Consider the following 25021-nt stretch of genomic DNA (forward strand, 5'->3'; position numbering starts at 1 on the left):
CTGTTTATTGTAACTTCCACCTGCTCTCAGTTATTATGTAAACCGGCATGATGTTCCCCACTAATGTCGGTATATAAAACTTTAAACAAATAAACAAATAAATAAATAAATAAATACTAAGGCCAATATTCAAAAAGAGCAGAGTTCTTAAATTTAGGACCCTAAGTTAGGCACCTATTTTCAGCCAAACATAGGAGTCTAAGTTTTCAGCAGTAAATGTCCATACATTTAGGAGCTTAAACATTAGGCCTGCTATTTATTTTCCTATGTTAGATACCTAGTTCTGAAAATCAATGCTAATCTCTTAACTTTGTTTCCCTGCCCTAACTCCACCTCTGTAGCCACTCACTTTTTTAAGATCCTAAATTTAGGAGTATACTGAAACTGGAGCCTAAAATTAGGCACTCAGCCCTAGTACATTTTCAAAAGGGCTAATTTAAGAGCCTAATTCCAAAAGTTATGAACCTAAAACCTTTTAAAATTGGCCCCTAGAAGACTTTACTGCTCATGTGGGAAATTCCACAGCCACTCTCAGTTCCCAACTAGCCACGCTTTTAGAAGGGAAAGAACAGCTTCCAAAGGGAAGTGGCTGAATTCATATGACCGGGGATCTGCTATCTACAGAGAACACCTGTTACAGGTAAGCAATATCACTTTTTCTCATAATAAACTTGTTCATCGGTCACATAACTGGGATTCTCTAGCTAAAGGGTTACCTTAAAAAAAAAAAAAAAAAAGAAAAAGGGGAAAACAAGGCAATTACCAACAAACAAAAAGAACTTTTTAAAAACATCTTTAAGCAAGTTGACAATTGGGAAGACAACCCAAAATCATAAAAATGGGCCCTAAAAAGGAAGAAGTTGGGTTCTATTGCTTGAAAGACCAAAGGATGGGCAATCTGAACTGAACCCCACAGAGCAGTCTTGCAAATCTCAAGGGAGGTTAACTTTAGATTGCCAACTGATGCTGCTATGACTCTAATATGGTAGGTCTTGATATGCCATTGTAAGGTCAATCCTACTTGAATTTAGCAGGAGGCGATGCAATATGCTACCTAATAGGGAATAGTACATTTTGTACAGTCTCTACATTGTCAAGTCTATTAGGATCAAAATAAACAAAAAGTTGGGTGAAATTTCTATGGGCTTGAGTCCAGATAGAAGGTGGAAGCTCTTTAGTAATCCAAAGTTTGGAAAGCTTCTTTGCCCTAATGAGTATAAGGTGCCTAAGGAAGAATGTTAGCAGGATGATTGACTGATTAAGGTGGAAGTGCAAAACTACTGAGATGCATGGGGAGGGGTTTGATGTTTTAGCAGAGTGATAAGAAGACAGAGAAGCACAATATTACATCTGGTAGTTAAGGAACCCAAGTACCTATTAAGTCCATTTATGTCTTACATTGCTGGATGTTTCTGTATTTCCCTTTAAGCATCCTTATCATAAGGTCATTGATGCAGTTGTTTCCCCCAGTCTCCCTTTTCACATTATCACTTTAATCTATATGTTCAGGCAATGCTATCTTTTGTTCTAACTTGCTCATTTTGTTTTGAGCAGAGGAAGGGCGTGTCAGCTTCTGAAAACTAGTCAAAAAAAAGTATAAAGACTCTCCAGAATCCATAACTCTGACACAGGGAGCATTACTTAGTCCGACCATGTACCAGTTGGATAAGGACCAGCAATACTGGAGGCTCAATTATAGTTTATTGAATGATGATTCCTATAGCCAACAACTGAGAAAGAAATTGAGGAATATTTGAGGTTTAACCCCACTGAACAATATTTCTCCCTCCATAGTTTGGGACTGCCTCAAAGCCGTGATCCCAGCAAGCTAATAGCGAGAACTACCTTTATAAAGTGAGAAATGAATAAGAAACAATTGGACCTAGCTAGAAAACTGCATAGATTTGAAGATATCCATACAAGTAACCTTTCTTCCACTGTAAACAAGCACATTTCTCAAGTGTGAACTGAGATTCTTGATATACAATCCAATCTGATGGCTCACCAATTAGAGCTTAACCAGCAAGAATATTTTGAATATGGCAATAAGACTAGTAAGGGGACTCTTTTTTTTCATGTGTAGTGTAGTTCACAGGTTTGTTTGTTTGTTTTTGGGAGATAGTTTTTCCCTTGCTTCATCATGTCTCGGGAAAGGTAGTAGCCGTAGTGCCTAAAATTGCCCTGTTGGGCCTTAATGGTTTTCAACTGCCCATTGATCTACAATAACTTTGTCAACAATTTTGCTTAGCTGCTCAATGTGAGTTGGCATTTAACTGGAAACTGAAGGAGATTCCATGGATAGAAAGGATCCTGAATAGGCTACCCAAAGTACAGTATTTCAGTAAACTGACAGCGATATGCAGGAAGACTTGAGTAAATTTGAGGTTTGGGCTCCTTTTGAGGTGTAGAAAAAAAAAGAACAACATGGGATAAAAAGATTTATTCTTTTTAATATGATCTGAGGGGAGTGTCACCTTTGTTTGCATTATGTCTTATCTTACTTCATTTGTTTTACTTTATTCCATTTTGAATATTTTTTCTATATTGTTGTGCTTGACTGCCTCTCTCATTATCCTTGTCGCTTGCTGTTTTTGACTAGGGGGGGTAGGGTTAGGTGGGGCATTACTGAATGGTTATTAATGTTCTTATTGTTTGAGTTTAATACATTTGTTGTTGTATATATGAGTTCAATAAAGGGCTACCAAAATGATAAGGGAAATGAAACAGCTCCTCTTTGAGGAAAGACTAAAGAGGTTAGGACTTTTCAGCTTGAAGAAGAGACGGCTGAGGGGGGATATGATAGAGGTGTTTAAAATCATGAGAGGTCTAGAACGCGTAGATGTGAATCGGTTATTTACTCTCTCGGATAATAGAAAGACTAGGGGACACTCCATGAAGTTAGCATGTGGCACATTTAAAACTAATCGGAGAAAGTTCTTTTTCACTCAATGCACAATTAAACTCTGGAATTTGTTGCCAGAGGATGTGGTTAGTGCAGTTAGTATAGCTGTGTTTGAAAAAGGATTGGATAAGTTCTTGGAGGAGAAGTCCATTACCTATTAATTAAGTTGACTTAGAAAATAGCCACTGCTATTACTAGCAACGGTAACATGGAATAGTCTTAGGTTTTGGGTACTTGCCAGGTTCTTAAGGCCTGGATTGGCCACTGTTGGAAACAGGATGCTGGGCTTGATGGACCCTTGGTCTGACCCAGTATGGCATGTTCTTATATTCTTATGTTCTTAAAAATCTTAATTACCAAAAGGTATTAAGACTATTCAATAAAAATATCTTAATTTTTGTTTACTGACTTTTATTTAATCCATAAGGGTGTTTAAATTCCTTTTTCCCCTCCTGATGGAGATAGTCAATTAATTTTACAGCATTTTCTTAAATGGTTTTGATTGCGGAATCTTTGCTTGACTCTTTCCCATTGACGCCCCTTGGCAGGGAGCTGTTGGAGCTTCAGAGTAGGAATGGCTTGATGGCACTGATAAGAGAAGGAATGGCCATCTATAATAGGAAAAACTGACATCTGGGAAGAGGATGCTGGTCTCCACCTCTGACTGATGATGACTGAATCGTGTCTTGATGCTCCTTAATTTGAGCCACCTTTTCCTTAACTTTGTCTCCAAATAAGTTGTCTCTAGTACAAGGGCCAGCAACCAAGCCAAATTTTCACACCCAAATTGCCACAGCCAAAGATCTGGTGTAGCCAGACTGAGCAGATTAGATGTTTCTCACTGTGTTTGGCATCCTCCACTGCCTTATGAACACATGCTTGTTTCAGGTCTAGTGACTCCATTAAGGGCTTCAGCTTCTTTTCTAATTCTGCTATATCTTTTTTGTGATGCGTATTTGCACACAATACTCAAGATGTGGTTGCACTATGGAGCGATACAGAAGCATCATGATATTCTCTGTTTTATTCTCCAAATCTTTCTCTTTGCTTTCTTGGCTGCCACTGTACACTGAGCAGATGATTTCAACATATTATCCATGATGATGTCTAGATCCTTTTCCTTCGTGGTGAGTCCTAATGTGGAACCTTGTATTGCATAGCTATAATTTAGACTGCTCTTTCTTAAGTGCATCACTTTGCATTTGCATGCTCAGACTCCCAGTCTTGCAAGCTCATATTGAAATTGTTCACAATCCTTTTGTGATTTAACTTTGATTAATTTTGAGTCATCTGCAAATCTGAACACCTCACTTATTGTTCCCACCTTCCAGGTTACTTATAAATATGTTAAAAAGCAATGGACCCATAACAGATCCTTGAGGTACTCCACTATTCACCTTTCTCCATTGAGAAAATTGACCATTTAGGCCTATTCTCTGTTTTCTATTTTCTAACCAGTTCCCAATTGACAACAGGATATTGTTTCCTATTTCATGACTTTTTAATTAACTCAGAAGTCTCTCATGAAGACTTTGTCAAAAGCTGTCTGGAAATCCAGATCCATAGGCTTTGAGGTTCTCTGTACCGACAGCTGTCATCGACTGGGGACTCTGCTGAGGCCCTTCTGGACTGAAGAGGTCTGATCCGGTGCCTTCCTCATCAATGCCACACATCCCCTTATCATTTGGGATGGCACTGGAACCATTATTACGGGTCTCTGCATTAACAGTGCCAAAAGTGCCTTGGAATGGATTCCAAAATGATGCTATAGACGACGCCCTGGAAGAACCTGGGTCTGGGTAGAAAAGGTTGAGTTGGCACCATGGGGACTTTTTGCGCTGGTGTATATATATCAAGTCATAACATTATAAAAATACAACATGACATACAACACAAAGTAAATCACTAATATATCACTAAATCACATAATAAAATCACAATGGATAACGTGTACAACCAAAAAGGGTGAACACCACCCCTTCCCAACCCCCCCAAGCCAACCTCAACCCTTCCATTCAGGCCAGCAACCCCAAAATGGCCTTGGCTGCCAGGGCACTGGTACAAGCATACAGCTACTGGCATTGCTGTAACATTATCACTCCCGCAGCAACATCATTAGTTTATGCTAATGGAATTACTGTCAAGGTGGCCCAGGCCATTTTGAGGGTACTAGCAGGAGCAGGAGAGTTGGGGTTGGGATGGGGGTGAGGAGTAGAGGGGAGAATGGTAACATGTTTAACAATTACAACTGCTGGGGTAGGGGGATGGCCTGCTTCTTCTGCCTTTCTGCCTATGACATTTTTGAAAGATTTCAGGGAACTATGGGGTACAGGTTCACTGGCCCCAAATTGTTTTTTCTTCTGTACTTTGCTTGACGCTTATATGGCTATGCTATTTGAATATAGCTGCATAATCTTTAAAAAGTCCATATTCAGAAGCATTTAGCTAGATAACCCAGATGTTATCCAGCTAACTGAACATTTGTGAGCTTATCCTGCTAAATTCTAACCACATAACTTTTTATCTGGCTAAAATTTGACCAGATAAGTTAGGGGCATTCCGAGGGCGTAACTGGGAGAAGTTGAATTAGCTGGATAACTTATCTGGCTAACTCTGGTTGGCTCATAGATCTGTCCTAAAGTTATCCAGATAAACTTATCCAGCTAACTTTAAAATAGCTGGATATATTCAGCATTGCAACCGCGCCGCTGAATATATAGGCTAACTAGCTGAGCTGCATAATGACTGAATATGAAACTCAAAGTTATTTGGCTACTTTTAGCCGGATAACTTTAACCTAATTGGCTATATTCAAACATAGCTGATTAGGTTTAAATGTATCTGGCTAAAGTTAGCTATATAGTTTTATTCATTGATATTCAGGGAGTGTTGATCTCACTGAATATCCTGAATAATTTAACCAGCTAACTTCAGCCAGATAAATCATCCATTTTCTGGATTTTTGAATGTTGGCTTCTTCATCTTTTGACTTGTGTCTTCTTTTACTATCTCATTGTTTTTATTAAAAAATACATTTCCACTGTCTTGGCAGCTCCTCAAACAGAACTTTTAAGTTCTAAATAAAAGAAGTCAAAAGAAAATGCCAAAGAGTGCAGAGAAACCTAAAGCCAGGAATCCTGCAGTAAAAGCGGGTGCCAGCTGTCCATTACAGATATACACTTTGTGTGATATGGATGTTTGGGCCCAGACCACAACTCTTCCAACAGCTACATCTGTGGTTGTATGTCCCTCAGGGCACAGCGGTACTGCATTTGGAATATATGGCGCGAGATAGGAGGGAGTTTATAGGGCACCATTTGATATGAGTTATTATATGAAACTTTCAGTTGATCAGATTCCAGAGTTAGGTGCTTTGATTTCTGACTATATCTATTAGGAAGCTGAAGAGTAAGTGTCTGTCCAAATCAAATCAATCATAAGAGATGAATAAATGTGAGGCCTAAGGAATGAAGGGTCTTTTTTTCTTTATGCGCATGAGGTCTTAAAAAGACATAGGTAAAATGATGGCTTGATTGATATGAAAAAAGCTGAGAGTACCTTTGGTAGGAGCTTTGGGTGAGTGTGTAGGTCTGGTTGGAAGCTATGCGGGCAATGAGCATAACATTCTAAAAGTGTCTTTTCCCAAAATGATCCAAGGTGTGACACAAATGTCCTAAGGGCACTAAGGGGTATGTCTTAGACTTAGTTCTTTTTTTTAAAACAGATGCAATGAGCAAACTGGTGCAGCAACTGAGGTCAGTTAAACACCTCAGCTACCTGAGCACAATACTAGGTGTCTTCATTCTTACTAACTGTGAATAAAGAATGTGGGGTTTCCTACAACTTCTTATGTATGTCCTGGTACAGAGGATGAAAGGGCACTAGCACCAACTATTTTGGGCCATCCAGGTACTTGAAGAGCCCAAAAAGAAATCCTTTGGGATTTCCTTCAACTGGTAACCTAAATGGAATAGACTGCAGTATGACAGAGATATGACCACATGTAGTAATGCTACTTAGTGTTAGTAGTAGTGTACATCAATGAATTTTCTAGCTAATGCAGTTCAGTAGTATCCTAATTTTCTGATGGTCTACAGGGATCATAGCTTACTTGGGTGTGTATCGTTTGTTAGAGATGTGAAATGCATACGTGAATAAGTGTTTACATGCATGTAGAAACTGTATAGAGAGTATCAGTTTATGAGGTGCGATAAACCGAGAGTCTAAATTTATGAATGTAAGAAAATATAAGGTTAGATTAGGTAAGTAAGACGCTATGCATATTGTATAAACTAATACAAGATTTAGAAAAAGCTGAACTGTCTATTAAAAGGCTAGAACTGTGAATACTGGTTGGAAAGTGGTACTAGCCCTTTAAAAGTGGCTTTTTCATAGAAGAGGCTGTTAAAATCTTGAGCATTTTTTATCTGAATAGTAGAAAAGAAGAGTTTATTCCAGCTGACTTTTCTATTTCTCTGCAAACACTAAAAAATGTTAAGTGTCAAAATAGCTTCCATAAGAAGCAAAGTGATAATGGAGTGTCTATGATGGCTTCTCTTCCTGCATGTAACAAATACCTTTTTTAAGGATATGACATATATTTAGTCTGCTACATAATGAACACTTGATACAAGTCTAATGACCTTTTTCTGTCTTCAAAAGAGATGAAAACATTCATGAAATATGTCTGAGCTCCACTGTATTCAGACTATGTTCTACTCTGTAATGCTGTGCAAGAGGACAGACTCTTGAGAACTATAAAGACATATTTCTTCACAGAAAGGGTGACAAAACCATGGAATATCTCCCAGTGGATGTGATTCACGTAAAAACTAAGTAATTTAAGCAAGCAAGCAATAAGCCACAGAAAAGCAAGTTTGCTTACCGTAAACGGTGTTTCCGTAGATAGCAGGATCAATTAGCCATGCTGTCATGGGAACTATCCATCAGGGCCCAGGAGGCGGAGCTTCTGAGTAGAATACAGAGCTTTGCTCTGTGCGGCTGTGCGTGCCTTCCCGTGCAGAAAAACAGTCTCTCCTCAGTCTGTGATTTAGTAGTGTAGTCACATAAGTGAAAAAATGACTATCCAGGGAGGTGAGTGGGTCAGCATGGCTAATTCATCCTGCTATCTACGGAAACACCATTTACGGTAAGCAAACTTGCTTTTTCCCATTGATAGCAGGGCTGAATTAGCCATGCTGTCATGGGAGTCCTACTCTCCCAATCACGCACACAGGTATTTAGGAAAGTATTATGCATGATTTAAGTTTGTGGATCGTCAAGTACAGGTTTAGGTGGACATAGATTGTAGAATAACTCGTCCGAGTTTAGCATCATCAGCTGTTTGTTGATCTAGACAGTAATGAGATGTGAATGTATGTACAGATGACCAGGTGGCTGCTTTGCAAATATCTATGGCCACCACCTGTCGCAGATGGGCCAGGGAGGCCGATACTGCCCTCACTTGATGCGCATTGGGTTGTGAAGGCAAGGATAAGTTTTGTTTCATGTAACAGAATTGAATGCGCTGTGTTATCCAGCTAGATATGGTCCGTTTTGCTACCGGTAGACCGGGAGCATTCGGGTTGAAAAAGACAAATAGTTGAGAGGCTCTGGACTCGGAATGCGTTCGTCATTTTAATACGCTAGTGCTCTTTTGCAGTCCAAGGTGTGCAGTAATTTCTCTCTATCATTTTGGTGAGGTTTGGGAAAAAATGTGGGTAATTCAATTGATTGGTTCAAGTGGAACTGGCTGACTACTTTCGGAAGGAAAGAAGGATGTATGCGAAGTACCACCTTGTGATGGTGTTTCCGTAGATAGCATATATGGGCTGTAGTGCACCAGAGCCTATAGTTCACTGACCCTGCATGCGGATGTTACGGCAATGAGAAACACTACTTTCCATGTAAGATATTTAATGTGAGCCGCTTCCATTGGTTCAAAGGGGGGGGGTACCATTAATTGCTCCAGTACGACATTCAGATTCCATGGTATCGGTGGTTTGGAAATTGGAGGTCGAAGGCGAGTCAGGCCCTTTAGGAAACCGGAGGCACAGGGCTGGACAGAGATGGGTTGTCCTCTATTCGGCCGGTGGTAGGCCGCTATCGCACTGAGATGTACTCTGATTGAAGAGGTTGCCAGTCCCGTAGTGTATAACTAGTGAAGATAGTCTAACAGTACTTCTGGTGCACAGTCTAATGGAGGTATACCCTTTGCAGAGCACCAGGATGAATATCTCTTCCATTTGAAGCAATAATTCCTTCGTGTGGATCGTTTTCTTGAGGCGAGAAGTATAGTCTATGTGGAGACTGATATTCCCTGTTCCGTCAAGAGGAGCCGCTCAATCTTCATGCTGTCAAATGTAGTAATTTGTGCATGGGATGGAGCAGTGTTCCTTGTTCTTGCGTCAACAGATCCCTGTGATCTGGTAGTGCTATTGGTTGCACTATTGATAGGTGTAGAAGGTGGGCATACCACGGTTGGCGTGGCCACGCTGGCGCTATCAGAATTAACTGTGCTGCGTCCCTTATGCACTTTTGTAACGTTTTGGTAATGAGGGGTATTGGAGGAAATGCATACATCAGAGTTTCTGGCCACGGAAGGAGGAGCGCATCTTGGGACACTCGATGGTTGCTGGTCCAGACAGAGCAAAAGCGAGGGAGCTTCGCATTGAGTTCTGTTGCAAAGAGGTCGATCGATGGTTGACCCCATTGTTCGAACAGTGTATCTGCAACCTGTTGATTGAGTGACCACTCGTGAGGGTGGAATGTACGACTCAGGCGGTCACCCTGATTGCTGACAGTTCCCGGTAGATACGTCGCTTGAAGATGGATTGAATGGTGCGACGCATGATCCAGGATTTGCAGGGCTTCCTTGCAGAGGGACCATGAACCGGACCCTACTTACTTGTTGATGTAGTACATGGCCACTTGATTGTCGGCGTATACCATGACTCGTCGGCCTCTTAAGTGCGGAAGGAAGGTTTGGAGAGCGTTTTTTATTGCTCTGAGTTCGAGTAGATTGATTTGTAGATTGCTCTCCTCTGGAGAGCAGAGGCCTTGCGTTTGTAGATGGTCTAAATGTGCTCCCCATCCCTTGTGCGAGGCATTGGTGGCAAGCACTGTGTCGTGGGGGGGGGGGGGGGGGGGTATCGTGAACAACGCTCCCTTCCTGAGTGTTGATGGTTTGAGCCACCACGTTATATCGTGTAGCATGGATTGAGTCAGCTTTACTCGGGTCGTTAATGGTTGGAAGTGCTGTTCCCAGTGCCATTTGAGTCCCCATTGCAGGCGACGCATGTGTAGTCGCGTATTCGGAACCGTATGAATGGCTGCCGCCATGTGTCCCAAGAGTATGAGGATTTGTCTCGCCGATGGTTACTTGAGCAACCGGGTGGAGCAAAACAGCCTTCGCATCTCTAGACGCCGTTCTGTCAGGAGAAAGGCTCTGGTGCTGAGGGTGTCCAGACGTGCCCCTATGAATTGCAGAGATTGCGTCAGTACCAGATTGGACTTTTGTTGGTTTACCATGATTCCCAAACAATGAAGGCAGTGTAACGTATGGTGAAGGTATTCTTTGAGGGTCTGGGGTGAAGACGCTACTATGAGCCAGTTGTCTAGGTAAGGAAAACTCTTGATGCCTTTTTGGCGAAGATGTGCCACCACCACTGCCATGCACTTGGTGAAGACTCTGGGGGCTGACGACAGGCCGAAAGATAGTACTCTGTATTGCAAGTGTCGTTCCTGAAACTGGAAAGAGAGGTATCACCATGAAGAGTGGTGGATAGGGATATGTCTTTAAGCATCCTTTAGATCTATGGAGCACATCCAGTCCCTGGGTTGAAGAACAGGCAATATTGTCCTTAGGGAGACCATTTTGAATTTCTCCCTGACTAGATGTTTGTTCAGCTCCCGTAAATTCAGAATTGGATGCTGGCCCCTGTTTTCTTGGGAATCAGGAAATAAGATGAATAAAAACCCTTGTGGCGAACATGGACAGGGACCTGTTGTATCGCCTGTTGTTGAAGTAGGGTTGAAATTTCCTGTGTCAATTGTTGTTGATGACTTGGAATCCGAGCTGGAATTAGGTGGGGCAGATCGGGTTTGGTGTGGAAACGAAGTTGATATCCCTATCGCACAATTTCCAGAGCCCATAGATCCGTGGTTATGGCTTCCCAGTGTGGAAGGCAAAGGGTGATTCTTCCCGGGTAGTGTAGTGGCAGTGATGATGGCGTAGGTATTAAAAAGATGGCCCCAGTTTGTCCGTCTGTTGAGGCTGCTGTGCCGGCGTTCTCTGCTGTCTCGCTCTGCCCCTTCTCGCTTGCAGCGGTGGGGTTGCCGTCCGTTGCGGAGAGTTGTATGGAGCAGGATGAAACTGCTGGTATTGCCTGTAGGGTCGTCACTGGTATTGTTGTCTGCGGTTAGCAGAGTAAAGCAAAATTGCTTACCTTGTAATAGGTGTCATCCCAGGACAGCAGGATGTAGTCCTCACATATGGGTGACATCATTGATGGAGCCCTATTGCGGAAAACTTTCTGTCAAAGTTTCTAGAAATTTTGACTGGCACTCTGAGCTCACTGAGCATGCCCAGCATGCCATGATATTCTCTGCCACAGGGGTCTCCCTTCAGTCTTGTATGTAGCAATAAGCTTCAGTAAAAATAAAATAATAAACCGTATCAGACCCAACTGCGCATGGTGGCGGGTGGGTTTCGTAAGGACTACATCCTGCTGTCCTAGGATAACAACTATTACAAGGTAAGCAATTTTGCTTTATCCCAGGACAAGCAGGATGCTAGTCCTCACATATGGGTGATTAGCAAGCTAGAGGCTGAGTCATTTTGTAGTGAAGCAACACTGAAGTATTGTTTGTGAAAATGAGGCAGCCAAAGATCACAGCAGGTTGGTTGTAGAAGGAGTTGGGATTAAACTGGAAACAAGTTCTTTAAGACAGATTGTCCGTAGGCTGAATCTTGTCGTCCTTCTTTGTCCAAACAGTAATGAGCTGCAAAGGTGTGAAGAGAACGCCATGTTGCTGCTTTACATATGTCAAGAATTGGCACTGACCGATAGTTTGCTACTGAGGTTGACATTGCTCTTACTGAATGCGCCTTTACTCGCCCTTGGAGAGGAAGGCCTGCTTTTTCATAACAGAATTCTATGCAATCTGCTAGCCAGTTGGAGAGAGCATGTTTACCCACTGCTTTACCCGGTTTGTTTGGATCAAAAGAAACAAAGAATTGAGTGGATTTCCTGTGGACTGCAGTGCGGTCTAAGAAATATGCTAGCACACACTTACAGTCCAAGGTATGTAAGGTCCGTTCCCCTTGGTGAGAATGAGGCCTTGGAAAGAATGTGGGTAAAACTATGGATTGGTTCAAGTGGAATTCCGTAACTACCTTGGGGAGGAATTTTGGATATGTCCGGAGAACCACTCTGTCATGTAGGAATTTTGAATAGGGTGAGTATGTGACAAGTGCTTGTAACTCACTAACCCTTCTAGCTGATGTAATGGCTATAAGGAAGATAGTCTTCCATGTAAGAAATGTTGGATCACAGGAGGTCATGGGTTCAAAAGGAGAATGCATGAGTCTTGTTAAGACCAGATTAAGGTCCCATTCTGTGACTGGTGACCGAATTGGTGGTTTAAGGTGAGTTAAACCTCTCATAAACCTACTAACAAGAGGTTGTATGGATATTGGTGCATCTCCCATCTTGTTATGGTAAGCTGAGACTGCACTTAGGTGTACTCTGACAGATGACGTATGGAGACCAGAGTCTGAAAGATGGCATAAATAGTCCAGCAGAGAAGTTGTGGGGCAGGAGAAAGGGTCAATACTTTTTTGCGTGCACCACAAAATAAACCTTTTCCATTTCGAAAAATAATTCTTTCGTGTTGAAGGTTTACGTGAAGCTATAAGCACTTGAGATACATTGGTTGAAAGATTGAGTGGTTGTAAAATCAAGCTTTCAACATCCATGCTGATAGGGATTGAAGGTTGGGATGGCGCAACCGACCCTGATCCTGAGTTATGAGAGTGGGAGCTACACCCAGGCGAATTGGTTTTCTGATCGAGAGGACTAGAAGTATGGGAAACCATACTTGTTGAGGCCAATATGGGGTTATGAGTATCATGGACCCCTTGTCCTGTTGTAGCTTCACTAGAGTTTTGGTTATGAGCGGTATCGGAGGATACGCGTATAGAAGGCCTGAGTTCCAAGGGCGAGCAAAGGCGTCCTTGGCTGGCTGGTGTTTCTGCCTGCGCAGAGCGCAGAACTTGTCCACTTTGTGATGCAGGTGTGATGCAAAGAGGTCTACTGTTGGTTGCCCCCAACGCTGAAATATCCTGGTCGCTACTAAAGGATCCAGGGACCACTTGTGAGGTTGGAACTGACGACCGAGTCGATCTGCCACTACGTTGTGAATGCCTGCCAGATAACTGGCCCGGAGAAACACTGAGTGTGTTAGGGCCCAGTCCCAAATCTGTGCTGCTTCCTGACAAAGGAGATACAAGCCCGTACCTCCCTGTTTGTTGATGTACCACATGGCTACTGTGTTGTCCGTTTGAATCAGAACAGTCTTGTGTGAAAGGCAGTCCTTGAACGCATGCAGCGCATAACGTATAGCTCGAAGTTCCAGGAAATTGATTTGAAATGTCGCTTCGAGTTTTGTCTAAGTACCTTGGGTCTGGAGATTGTCTATGTGAGCTCCCCAGCCCAAGGTGGACGCATATGTAGTTAAAGTTATTTGTGGGACTGGTGTTGGAAGGGCAGGCCCTTGCGCAAGTTGTCCTTGTTCGCCCACCAAAGTAGAGATGAACGCAGCTGGTGGGTTATTTGAATTGGAGAGGACAGTGGTTGAATGGCTTGGATCCATTGTGATCTTAAAGTCCAGTGGGTTATTCTCATGACTAGTCTTGCCTTAGGAGTGACATGAACTGTTGAGGCCATGTGGCCTAGTAAAGTTAGAAACTGATGAGCTCTTGCTTGTTTCTTTGAGTGTAGCGAGTTCGCCAATAGGGAAAGTGTAGCTGCCCGATCCTCGGGTAGAAAGGCTTTTGAGAGGATGGTGTTCAATTCTGCTCCTATGAATTGAAGCAGGTGAGACTGAGTGAGATGGGACTTTTGATAATTGATGAGAAAGCCCATGGAGTGAAGTAGAGTAATTGTTCGACTGAGAGAAGCCAGAGCTCCTTGTTGAGATTGACTTCTGATGAGCCAGTCGTCCAGATAAGGGAAGACGTGGACTCTTTCCTTGTGTAAGTGTGCTGCTATTACTGCCAGGCATTTCGTGAATATTCTGGGAGCTGAGGCAAATCCGAATGGCAGTACTCTGTACTGGAAATACTGATGACCCACCAGGAAGCGCAGATACTTGCGATGAGGAGGGAATATTGGAATGTGAGCGTAAACGTCTTGTAGATCCAGAGAACAAAGCCAATCTCCTGTTTGTAGAAGTGGAAGCATGGTGCCTAGAGAAACCATCCTGAACTTTTCTTTCTTCTCAAATTTGTTGAGATTTCTGAGGTCTAGGATGGGATGTAGGCCTCCGGTTTTCTTTGGAATGAGGAAATAACGGGAGTAGAATCCTCTGCCCTGCTGAGTCCGGGGCACCACCTCTACGGCTCTGGCTCTCAGAAGGGTGGATAATTCTGCTTGTAGATGAATTATGTGATTTTTGCTTAGTGGAAGAGGTTTTGGAGGAGAATCTCTTGGAATTGAGACAAAATTGAGTTGGTAACCTCGAGAATTTATTGAGAGCATTATTGGAGATGGCTTTGGTCTCTGGTGATGGCCTCAAAAGCCTGCAGCTGGGCCCGTCTGTGGTGGAGGTTGAGGCCTAGCAGCTCTAGGTTGCCTGGGCTGAGATCTTTGCTGCGGACGAGAAGATCTGCCCCTTGATGCTGGAGGGTAATAACGCCTCTGCCTGTAGAAAGGTCTTCGAGATTCCTTCCTAGGAGGGTGGCGAGATGATGATGCAGCAGAATCTTGCGGAACTGACGACAGTTGGCGCAAGGTTTCTGTATGTTCTTTCAACTGGGCCACAGCATCCTGCACCTTTGAGCCAAAGAGGTTGTCTCCTACGCATGGCAAATCAGCCAGTTTTTCCTGGACCTCAGGTCTGAGGTCCGAGGCCTTCAACCATGCCCAGCGACGTGCACTTATTCCTGAGGCTGCTACTCTGGAAGCAGTTTCAAAATTGTCGTAAGTGGCTCGGACTTCGTGCTTTCCAGCTTCAAGCCCTTTGTGTATTATGGCTTGAGCTGCTTCTTGGTACTGCTGTGGTAAGGAATTTGAGAGATCTTGCATCTGCTTCCATAGATTCCTCTGGTATTGCGTCATATATAGCTGATATGACGCAATCCTTGAATTGAGCATGGCTCCCTGATAGACTTTCCTGCCCAAGGAGTCCAGGAATCTGTGATCCTTCCCAGGAGGAGTGGAGGAATGAGGTCTTATTCTCTTAGACGTCTTTTGTGCAGACTCCACAACAACTGATTGATGTGGTAGTTGTGCTTTTTGGTATCCGGGGACATTTTGAACCAAATAAGTGATGTCCACTCTCTTGTTTATGGATGGTACAGAGCATGGATGCTCCCAGAGTCTGTGCTGTAATTCTAACAGAACTTCATGGCAGGGATGGCCAAGACTTCTTTTGGAGGGTCCACGAACTGTAGGACTTCCAATATTTGTTGTCTTGTATCCTCCTCTGATACCAAAGTAAATGGTATGGTGTCTGCCATATCCTTAACAAAATTTGTGAAGGATAAATCTTCCAGTGGAGATTTCTTCCTTCCGGAGGAGGAGAAGGGTCAGACATAAAACTCTCAGAAGAAGAATCGGTATGTCTGTCCTCCCAGGAATCGTAAGGGTCCTCTCGACATGGAGAAGTGGGAGAAGACCTTGGTGGTCGAAAAAGCCCTGAAGGACCTGGCTGTGGATCATCCAGCGGTATCCGTCCAGGGACGTCTTCATGTGGCTTGGCTGGAATCGGTTTTGATGGAGAGCACCGATGATTGCATCGAATCTGTTCATTAGAAGCTGAAACAACGCTAATTCTGGCTGTCCTGGGGCCCCAGGTACTGGCGTCGGCATCAATGGAACTGGTTCCGGCACTGGGCCAGGCATCAGCGATGGTAGAGGCATTGGCATCGACGGCAGCTTCGGTGTCGGTGCAGGCAATGGCTTCGGTATTGGTACCGGCATTGGTGCAGGCACCGGCATCGGCGGAAGCGCCAGCATCGGTGCAGGCACTGGCATCAGTGATGGCACCGGCATCGGTGAGGGCATCGGCGAGGGCATCTGCGGTCGATGGTCCTTCAATGCTTGCAGCACCGCTTGACGAATAAAATCTGTCAATTCCTCCGTGATAGCTGGTGCAGGCAGAACAGCTACACATGGTGGCGGTGGAGGTGTTGCTGGTCCTTCCACAGGACCCTGTGGAGGTTCGATGATCGAGGAGGTGAAAGCCTCGGCGTCGAAGACCTCGGTGTTTCTTGAAGTCGAGGCCGTTTTGCGGTCGATTTCTCTGGGGAGAGAAGTGCCTCCGGGATCGATGGGTGACGATGGCAATGGCGATGCTTTGATCGATATTCCGCCGCTGACCTCCTCGATGCCACAGATGGGGTCGGCGATGAACGATCCCCCGAGCCTTCCAGATGAAGTTTTTTGAGAATTAAACGTTTCGAAACTCTGGCCGGAGACGATTGAGTAGATGTCGACGGGGAAGGCAAAAGTTGTAGATGGAATAAATGTTCCATCTTTTCTTGGCGGGCCTTTCGACCCTTCGCGGTCATCTCAGCGCACTTTGGAAAAGCTGTTACATCGTGCGTTTGACCTAAACAAAGGACACACTCGAGGTGAGGATCTGTAATGGACATAGTCAGCTTATAGTTGGGACATTTTTTAAATCCCGTGGCCATATTTTCCTCGACAGCCGTCGATGGAAATGAGAGGAAAATTAGTTTTACTCAAAAGAGTAAAATGAGAAAAAATTACTCACCGGCTGGTGGTAACACGGGAGACCCCAATATGGGAAAGAAAGAATTGTTTTTTAATCTGATTTTTAGTCAGACAGTTTGTGAGAAAACTCACACAGGCTCCTGCTCCGCAATGCCAACAGCAGCGTGGAAAAACGAAGACTGAAGGGAGACCCCTGTGGCAGTGAATATCATGGCATGTTGGGCATGCTCAGTGGGCTCAGAGTGCCAGTCAAAAGTTTCTAGAAACTTTGACAGAAAGTTTTCCGCAATAGGGCTCCATCAATGATGTCACCCATATGTGAGGACTAGCATCCTGCTTGTCCTGGGATAATACCTCTTTTGTGTGGCAAAGGAAGAGGAATGGGTCAATGATTGAACAGCCAGGGCTTGGTCTTTCAAGTTCACCACCGTTTCCTAGAACTTGTCCACGAACAGGTTGTCCCCTTTACATGGTAAGTTTGCTAGACGCTCATGAAGGTCTTCTCTAATGGCGCTAGAGCGAAGCCAAGCCATGCAGCGGGCAGCAATGGCTGTGGCAGATGTATGAGTCGATGACTCGAAAGATTCATACACCATCCAAAGAAGATGCCGAATGCCCTCCTCCAGGTCTTGTAATGGCTGAGCTATGATTGGGTCTTCTGGAGCAGGCAGAGCTGCCTTCAATGTTTGAAGATTCTCATAGAGATATTGGACCAAGTAAAATTGGTGTTGGCTAATCCTGGAGGACAGCATAGACGACTGATATGATCTCTTTCCGAACTCATCCAGGATCTTTTGGTCTTTGCCTGGTGGTGTTGATGCATGCAGTCTAGATCGCTTAGCTCGCTCCATTGCCGACTCCACGACCAGCGAAGAATGGGGAAGTTGTGCTGCAGAGTAGAATTTAGACTTTTGCATTCGGAATTTTAGGTCTGTCTTTTTGGAGACCGGTGGGATTGTATATGGAGTCTCCCACAATATTTCCATCACCGAATCCAGTACCTCGTGTGATGGTAACGAGGCTGGTTCAGCTGGAACATCAAATATTTTAAGCAAGCCCAATGTTGTTGCTCTAGGGTCTTGTAGTTTCTGGACCTGTAGGTTAAGTAGGTTTCCCAATTTGTCGAGGAATTTGGGATAGTATAGGTTCTCCGGAGGTGAATAAGGTTCAGGGGTATCCCTCTGGAGGATCAAAAGGGTAGCCAGTTGATGATGTGGGAGAAGATGGAGGAGATCTTCTTAGTGTTTGGGTAATTGCCAGGTTCTTGTGGCCTGGTTTTGGCCTCTGTTGGAAACAGGATACTGGGCTTGATGGACCCTTGGTCTGACCCAGCATGGCAATTTCTTATGTTCTTATAGAATCCGAGTCCGCATTCGTCTTTTGTATCGGAGTAGGTGACTGGTTCGGTGGAGAAGGGTTTCGGATTCTCTCCGGTGATGAGTCTCGGTGAGGCGAAGGGGCCACAGTACTTACGGGGAGGATGGCATTTGAAAAGATGATTGCAGCATCTCAAAAAGGCCCGAGAGGGCTGACGACAACTGTAAAAATGCCTCCTTGGTCTGCAGTGGCATTCTCTGTTTGCCATGTGTTTCTCTCGGATGGGGCGACATGTTGTTTCCCCGTACCGTAGTTTTTCTTCCTTTCTTGGCTGGTGGAGATTGTGACATGTCATCCCCTGCTGGAGGAGATCTTGAAAATCTCAGGGATGAGGAGGTAATTCTCACGTAGTCCCCTTCCCATTGCGGTCTCGATGCACCTTGTTCACTCTCAGGTGACTTGGAGTGATGCAAAGAATGTGAGCTATGGAAGCTTTTGGGGGAAGGGTGAAAAACTCCTGTTTCTGAGGAGGTGGAATCCTTTTGGCCGCTGCTCATGGGTGTTGTGACCCTATGACTGTGGCTGTGGACACTCATTGCGTGGGTTTTTTCCCTTGAGATATGAGTTGAGGTGTGTGGCTGAGTCGTTTTTGATATAGGCCTTGAATGCGCCGTGTTTAGATTTGCCCTATGTCGATTTTGACAGCTGTGGTTTTTGCGAGGTGATGTGAGCCACTAGTTTATGTTTGTGCATCGTTGGTATCGCACTCTGTGTCGAAGTAGACGCTATCTGCATTGAGCTTTTAGGTTTTTGCGTCGATTTGGACACTTCGATGCTGAAGCGTCGACTGCGTCAGCTTCAGCATCGATTATGTCTGCGTCGGAGTCGTGTTGCTCCATGGAGTCGATGACATTGTGTGCATTGGATTCGTATGTGTCGATGTTTTAATGTCTCGACGCCGAGGCCTTGGAGTGTGTCGATGCGTCCAAATGTGCCGGGTTTAGGTGCTGATGGGTCAGCCTGCTTCGGTCGGGTCCCCAACGCACGGTGAATTGGGGTCGATGCTGACAACGCAGATTTAATCAAGTCCCTGGCTTCTTGCGGCCTCGACTCCTTTGAGTGCCACTGTCTGATATGCCTCGTCGAGTAATGGCTATGAAGGCCTAGACTCCGGGCTCTGTCTCCATTCTCCATCTTTCCTGGTCTGGTCGTGGAGGGTTCCATGGATGCTGCCCTTTGTACCTGAGGGGTCTTATGCTTCCTGGGTCCCGGCGATGAGTGTGCCTCCGACGGTGGAGCAGAGGACCCCGATTGTGCTTCCTTCAGGGCTTATATCTTATGGCCCTCTGTCGCCTGGTTCGTGGCGACATCCTGGCGCAATGCTGACATGCAGCCTATTGATGGTCCGGTCCCAGGCAGCGGTAGCAGCTATCATGTTCATCGGTAATGGACATGATTTTGCCGCAACTGCAAGGTTTGAAACCTGGAAGCCTAGGTGCTCTTTTTTAGGACATTTACTCTGTTTTTTACTACTAGCCTGAGGAGAAACTAGCTCCGTGTGCGCTCCAGCGCGCGGAAAAAACAGACAGACTGTTTTTCTGCGCAGGAAGGCACGCACAGCCGCACAGAGTAAAGCTCTGTATTCTACTCAGAAGCTCCGCCTCCTGGGCCCTGAAGGACAGTTCCCATGACAGCATGGCTAATTCAGCCCTGCTATCAATGGGAAACAAGTAGTAGCAGAAGTATTATAACAGGAAGGGAAAATGGCAGACTAGGTGGGTCTTGTGGGTCTTATTTGCCATCATATTTTATGCTTCTTAGAAACTGGTACTGTTGTGCAGAATGCAAGTCTTTCGTGTCTGGATGCTGTGAGCTCAGTGAGTGGTCTAATATGAAGACACTAGGCATAAGACTTGGATCTCCTGCACCACTAGGCCATCTGCCTGACCATGGATTTATATTTTTTAGACAAATTCCTTGACCCTAAGAAGTACAGTGAATGAGAATAATTGTTACCTGCTGAACCAGAGGGAGGGGGAGCACCAGCCTTTTGCCATTCTGTAGCTTCAGCAGCCATTCTGCGCACGTAGGTATCATCAACACACATCAAGATATTTTCTGGTTTTATATCTGTATGGATGATCTTGCACTTGCTATGTAGATAATCTAAACCCTGAAGGACCTAGTTATATTATCAGTAGAAAAAAGGTTTTAGATACAGAGCTGACACAGTAGTAGGTAAATTGTACACTTCAAGGAATGAACTTAATATAAAACAAATACAGCACCCCAAATCATAAGCATTACGCATTTGTATGGAACTATCAATTGTATCTGCATACAGTTGCTATCTGTAAGGCCTAGCAAACACTTTCTTTACATAAATTATCTTTCTTTTGAATAATGAAGGGATACTGGTTAAACAAAGCAACTTATAACTTAAATAATATGGCTCAATGAGAAGCCTGGAAAACAAGTTGCCAAAGTGTCTGTGTGAACTACAGTGAACTGAAAATCAGTGAATGAGATTTGTACATCTTAAGAACAAAAGCATAAAGTATTGAATCTATTTTCAATTTAGTAATTTAAAGATGCAATTTTTAATATTTTAAAAGTGTTCTTTAAAAATCACATCATTGAATCGTCAGCTGAAAATGAAAAGACATCTACAATGAGCAAAAAAAAAAAAAAGAGGAAAAACAAGATGCTATATTAGCACCTTTACAGAATGCATGACATCCTTAAATCTCACAGCTCTTAACATCAAAAAAGAATTAAGGATCACACTGTAATTTTAGAAGCAAATGTCAATAAATTTAATTACTTGCTCAGACACTTGGCAAGCAGTACACTCCTCATCTCTCCAAGGTAGAGGAACATGTCTCTCAGGGGAAAATGTAGTTAAAACATGTGTATGAGTGCTATCAGATACAAGCTCTTATTGTAAACTGGAGAAGACATTTATCTATTCTAATTTTAGCTCTTTGGACAGGCAGGTACATCTATTTATAGAGAAGACCAACTTTGTTCCTTTTGCACCACAACATAGTGTGGTTTTCATGATATCCACTATGAGATTCATGAAATGCATTCACACACACAGAGCAATTTTCAAAGCCATTTCCACAGGTAAAATAGTGTGGAATGGCTCCTTGAAAACTGCCCTCTCTGCATTGTAGTAGAAGTATTCCTGGCATAGGGTTATGTTGGGGCAGAAAATAAAGTGCATGCGTTGTTTTTTGGAAAAAGCATCTGCAGAAAAAGGAGGTGCAAGGGTCTGAGTACTTTTTTCTCTTTGACAATTTTCATAGGGAAAGAACACACATAATTTCACTTTGAAAACTGGTGCAAAGTCCACTGGTAAAAAGTGCCTGCGGACTTTGCATTAACGAGGATATTTTGAATGTTGCCCCTACAATGTTCAAATTTAAACAACTAAGAATCTATACAAACTGGTAGCTCCAAAACCCAGATTTTAGTGAATCTACTGCATTTCCAATATTCACATAATGCTCAAAGATATGAAAGGGTATTCAGCTTCCAAAAATCCAATCATAATAGCCTTAAAGGGTTCCTGCCATCAATGCATTTTGGGATCTGCTGGGTACCACCTAGTGACCCTGGCTGTTGGAGACAGGATGCTAGGCTCAATGGACCTTTGGTCTGGCTCAGCATGGCACATTTTATGTTTTTATGACATTTGTGCTGTAAAATTCTGGCATGGTTATGGAACTCATGAATTAAATGCAGGTTTTAGTGTAATATTGTTACAGGAGGAGTACTCCTTTCAGAGTATGAGGATCCTCATTTGGACCTACTGTATCAAAACCCAGGTCACTTTGCAGCCCATGAGATTTAACCCTGCAAAATTTATATTCTGAAAATGAGCTGTATAAGGTAATCAACTATTTCTAAAGTTTCAGATGGATTGATGAGGACCAGTTGTGGACTGTAGTCTATAGTTGTAATTTGTGCTTTCTTGAAATTCAATTTAATTTCTACCTGCACATCCATGATTAATGAATACCCACATGTTATATTGTATCACAAGTATCAAATAACTAATAATAAAAGTAAACATAATTGTAGAAACAAAATAAAAATACTAGAATAGAAAGACCCACATTAACAGATTTTTACCTGCTGAATAATACTTTTTACACAACGGATAGGAAGACCCTGGTAGTTTGACTTGATTATCCATTTTAAGAGATGATGACCAAGCACCTCAAAAACCATACACACATCTGGTATTTAATTAAGGTTAATATGTTAATACTTATTATAATAGCTCCAAAAATATTACACAAAACTAGTATCTTTATAATACTGTTATATTTGTACAAATCTTGCGCATGATTCAATTAAGAATTCACATGTTATTGCATGAGTTTTATGCATCCATGTAGCTGCCTCCTACCATCTATCTGCTTGAGGCATTCCTGTAAATTGTCTGCCCAACTTGCAGTCAGCTAATCAACTGGCATGGATTTCCTTGGCCTTGCAACCAGTCTGAGGGAGTGACTCCATTGATTCTACTGTCTGATATTAGGAAGGTGGAGTCCAAGACAGCTCTTGTTTGGAAACTTTTCCTGCAGCTTCACAGTGTTTTTGTTCCTGTTATTCACCTTCCTTACTTAGCTCAGAAGCAGCAGCATGCTTTTATGCTCTTCTACTCAAGATGGTAGCGTACAAAGGAGGAAAAAAAAAAAAAAAAGACTGTCCTAGATAAACAGAAATCTTGCAGGTGATCACACTCGTGCCTGGCAAGGATGTATTCTTTGCAACATGGACAGAATGTGGGTAGATTCAATGAGACAGATATTCTTTTCTGTCATCATTTACCATATCACTATGCAAGAGCAGACTAATATTTCTAGTGCTAAAAGACAGAACATTCTAAATCAGCATTTGTGAACAAGCTGAAAAAAAATCTTTGTCGCTAATGACTTCTACAGGGGACTGCATAGATTCTAAAATGCAAACTGCATTAATATTTATTTATTTATTTATTTATTTAGGGGTTTTTATATACCGATCTTCTTGCATTGGATGCAAATCAAACCGGTTTACAGTGGAACAATTTAACTTGCCTAGGAGCATTACATGGAACAAAGAACATCAAACCAATAAGAGTGCTTATGAGCATTACATAGAAACAAAAGAGGAACACTTAAACATTTAAACCTATAATAAACCTTTGGTAACTATTCTTATACAAAAAGTGAGAAGAGAGCCATCAATATTAAAACGAGATCAAGCGGATGATTGTCTCGATTGAGAAGGAATATTGGGAAGGGAGATAGAGGGCGGACACGGGGAATGGAAGAAGGGGTGGAGGGACGGGTAGAAAGAAGGTGTGGAATAGGGGAGGATAAGAGGGTGAATTAATAATAAATAGAACCAATCAAAGATATCATGGGTAGAACATTATGGGCATAATATGCATAATATATGCATAATATAATTTTTTTAAATCCTACTCCTAATTAGGAATCCTCCCTTGACAATGAAAATATAACTTAAGTGAACTGGGGAAGGATGCAAACCTATCATTCTTTAGCAAAATTAATTAATTAATTAATTAAATAATTAAATAAATCGTTTCTTTGTACTTTGCATATTTAACACATATTTATCTAATTTCATTACTGGATTCTTACAGTGTACACCAAATATACTGTACTTTTTTTTACAACGTAGTTCTTTGAAGATTTTATTCAAATACCCGTAAGTTAATTACCAATGAGTCATTCCTTGAAAAATCAACTAAAGTGTCTTGCTGAAATTAGGTGTGCCACAGCTGCTCTGCAATAAGCACAAAGGTTTGAGATCATTATTTCTAGTATTATCAATGTTATGATAATTCTCATGTAGGGATGAGAGGGATGAAAAAGAGACAGACGGAGAGATGCAAACAGTTTGTAAGCAAACAGAAAGAGGCAAAACAGAGAGGAAAGATATGTTGAGAAAAAGGGAGTGAAGGAAAAAATATGAAATACATGCAAAAGAGAGAAGACAGCAAAAGGGAAGGTGACAGAATGAACACACAAGAACGAGAGAAAGAAGCAAACTAAGAAAATGAGACAACAAAGGTTTTATCAAAGAGATTAAGCAATTAATGTCAAATATCTTGATGCCCAATTCAAGCTTTATAGCCTACATGCATATCCTATATGGAGAGAAACTGAGTATTACAAAAAAAAACATAATTTGATCACCCGATTTGGCCTTTTCAAGTGCATAACTTCCTTCTAAGGAATATTTGCACTAGTCACTATAGTTTGTAATGACTTCCAAACATTTTATGGTAACAAAACTTTAAAGAGAGTTAGTGTGGAATAAATATGAATCACACAAGAGAACACATAGCAGGAAGAAGAGTGTGAAACCAGTAGGTAATGCTGTTCCAAGTAGGATGAAGTAACAACAATGTAAAGGTTTTCTCAGGACAACAGCTTTATATGATAAAGTTCAAAAGAGTATCAAAAGTACAGTCCCCCCAACACGGTCGTGTTTCACTGTAGGGGTTGCGACGCGACAGACCCAAGAAGAACAATTTCCAAAGGTTATCTATACATAAGACAAAAATCTAAACAAGAACAGCGGCATATATCAGAGCTAACAGTAAACAATGTCGGATACAAAGCCCATACCCAAATAAAAGGTGTTCGATTTATACATTTTCCAAAATAGGAGACATCCTGCAGAAAAAATATTTAAAAAAAACAAAGTAAAAAACAGATTATGATAAGACAAATTCTATGGTAACAAATACCACTGAATTTTTTAAAAATTGTATTCTAATATTATTATTATTTTTTACAGCACGCCTTTGAAT

The 25021-nt window shown here is 42.6% G+C and overlaps 1 protein-coding gene across 10 annotated transcripts in view; it reads right to left on the reverse strand.

The window, feature by feature from the left end:
* Nucleotides 1-25021, reverse strand: part of SRPK2 (SRSF protein kinase 2) — a 424006-nt gene that overhangs the window by 114414 nt on the left and 284571 nt on the right. For all 10 annotated transcript variants that reach the window (XM_029615025.1, XM_029615034.1, XM_029615027.1 and 7 more), the window contains 2 exons: nucleotides 22321-22427; nucleotides 20197-20362 (listed from right to left, as the gene is read on the reverse strand). In XM_029615025.1, the coding sequence (XP_029470885.1) occupies nucleotides 20197-20362; nucleotides 22321-22427 (273 nt within the window). The remainder of the gene's footprint in view (nucleotides 1-20196; nucleotides 20363-22320; nucleotides 22428-25021) is intronic.

The sequence above is a fragment of the Rhinatrema bivittatum genome, chromosome 9 (genome assembly GCF_901001135.1).
Source record: "Rhinatrema bivittatum chromosome 9, aRhiBiv1.1, whole genome shotgun sequence".
In the NCBI taxonomy this organism is placed as follows: Eukaryota; Metazoa; Chordata; class Amphibia; order Gymnophiona; family Rhinatrematidae; genus Rhinatrema; species Rhinatrema bivittatum.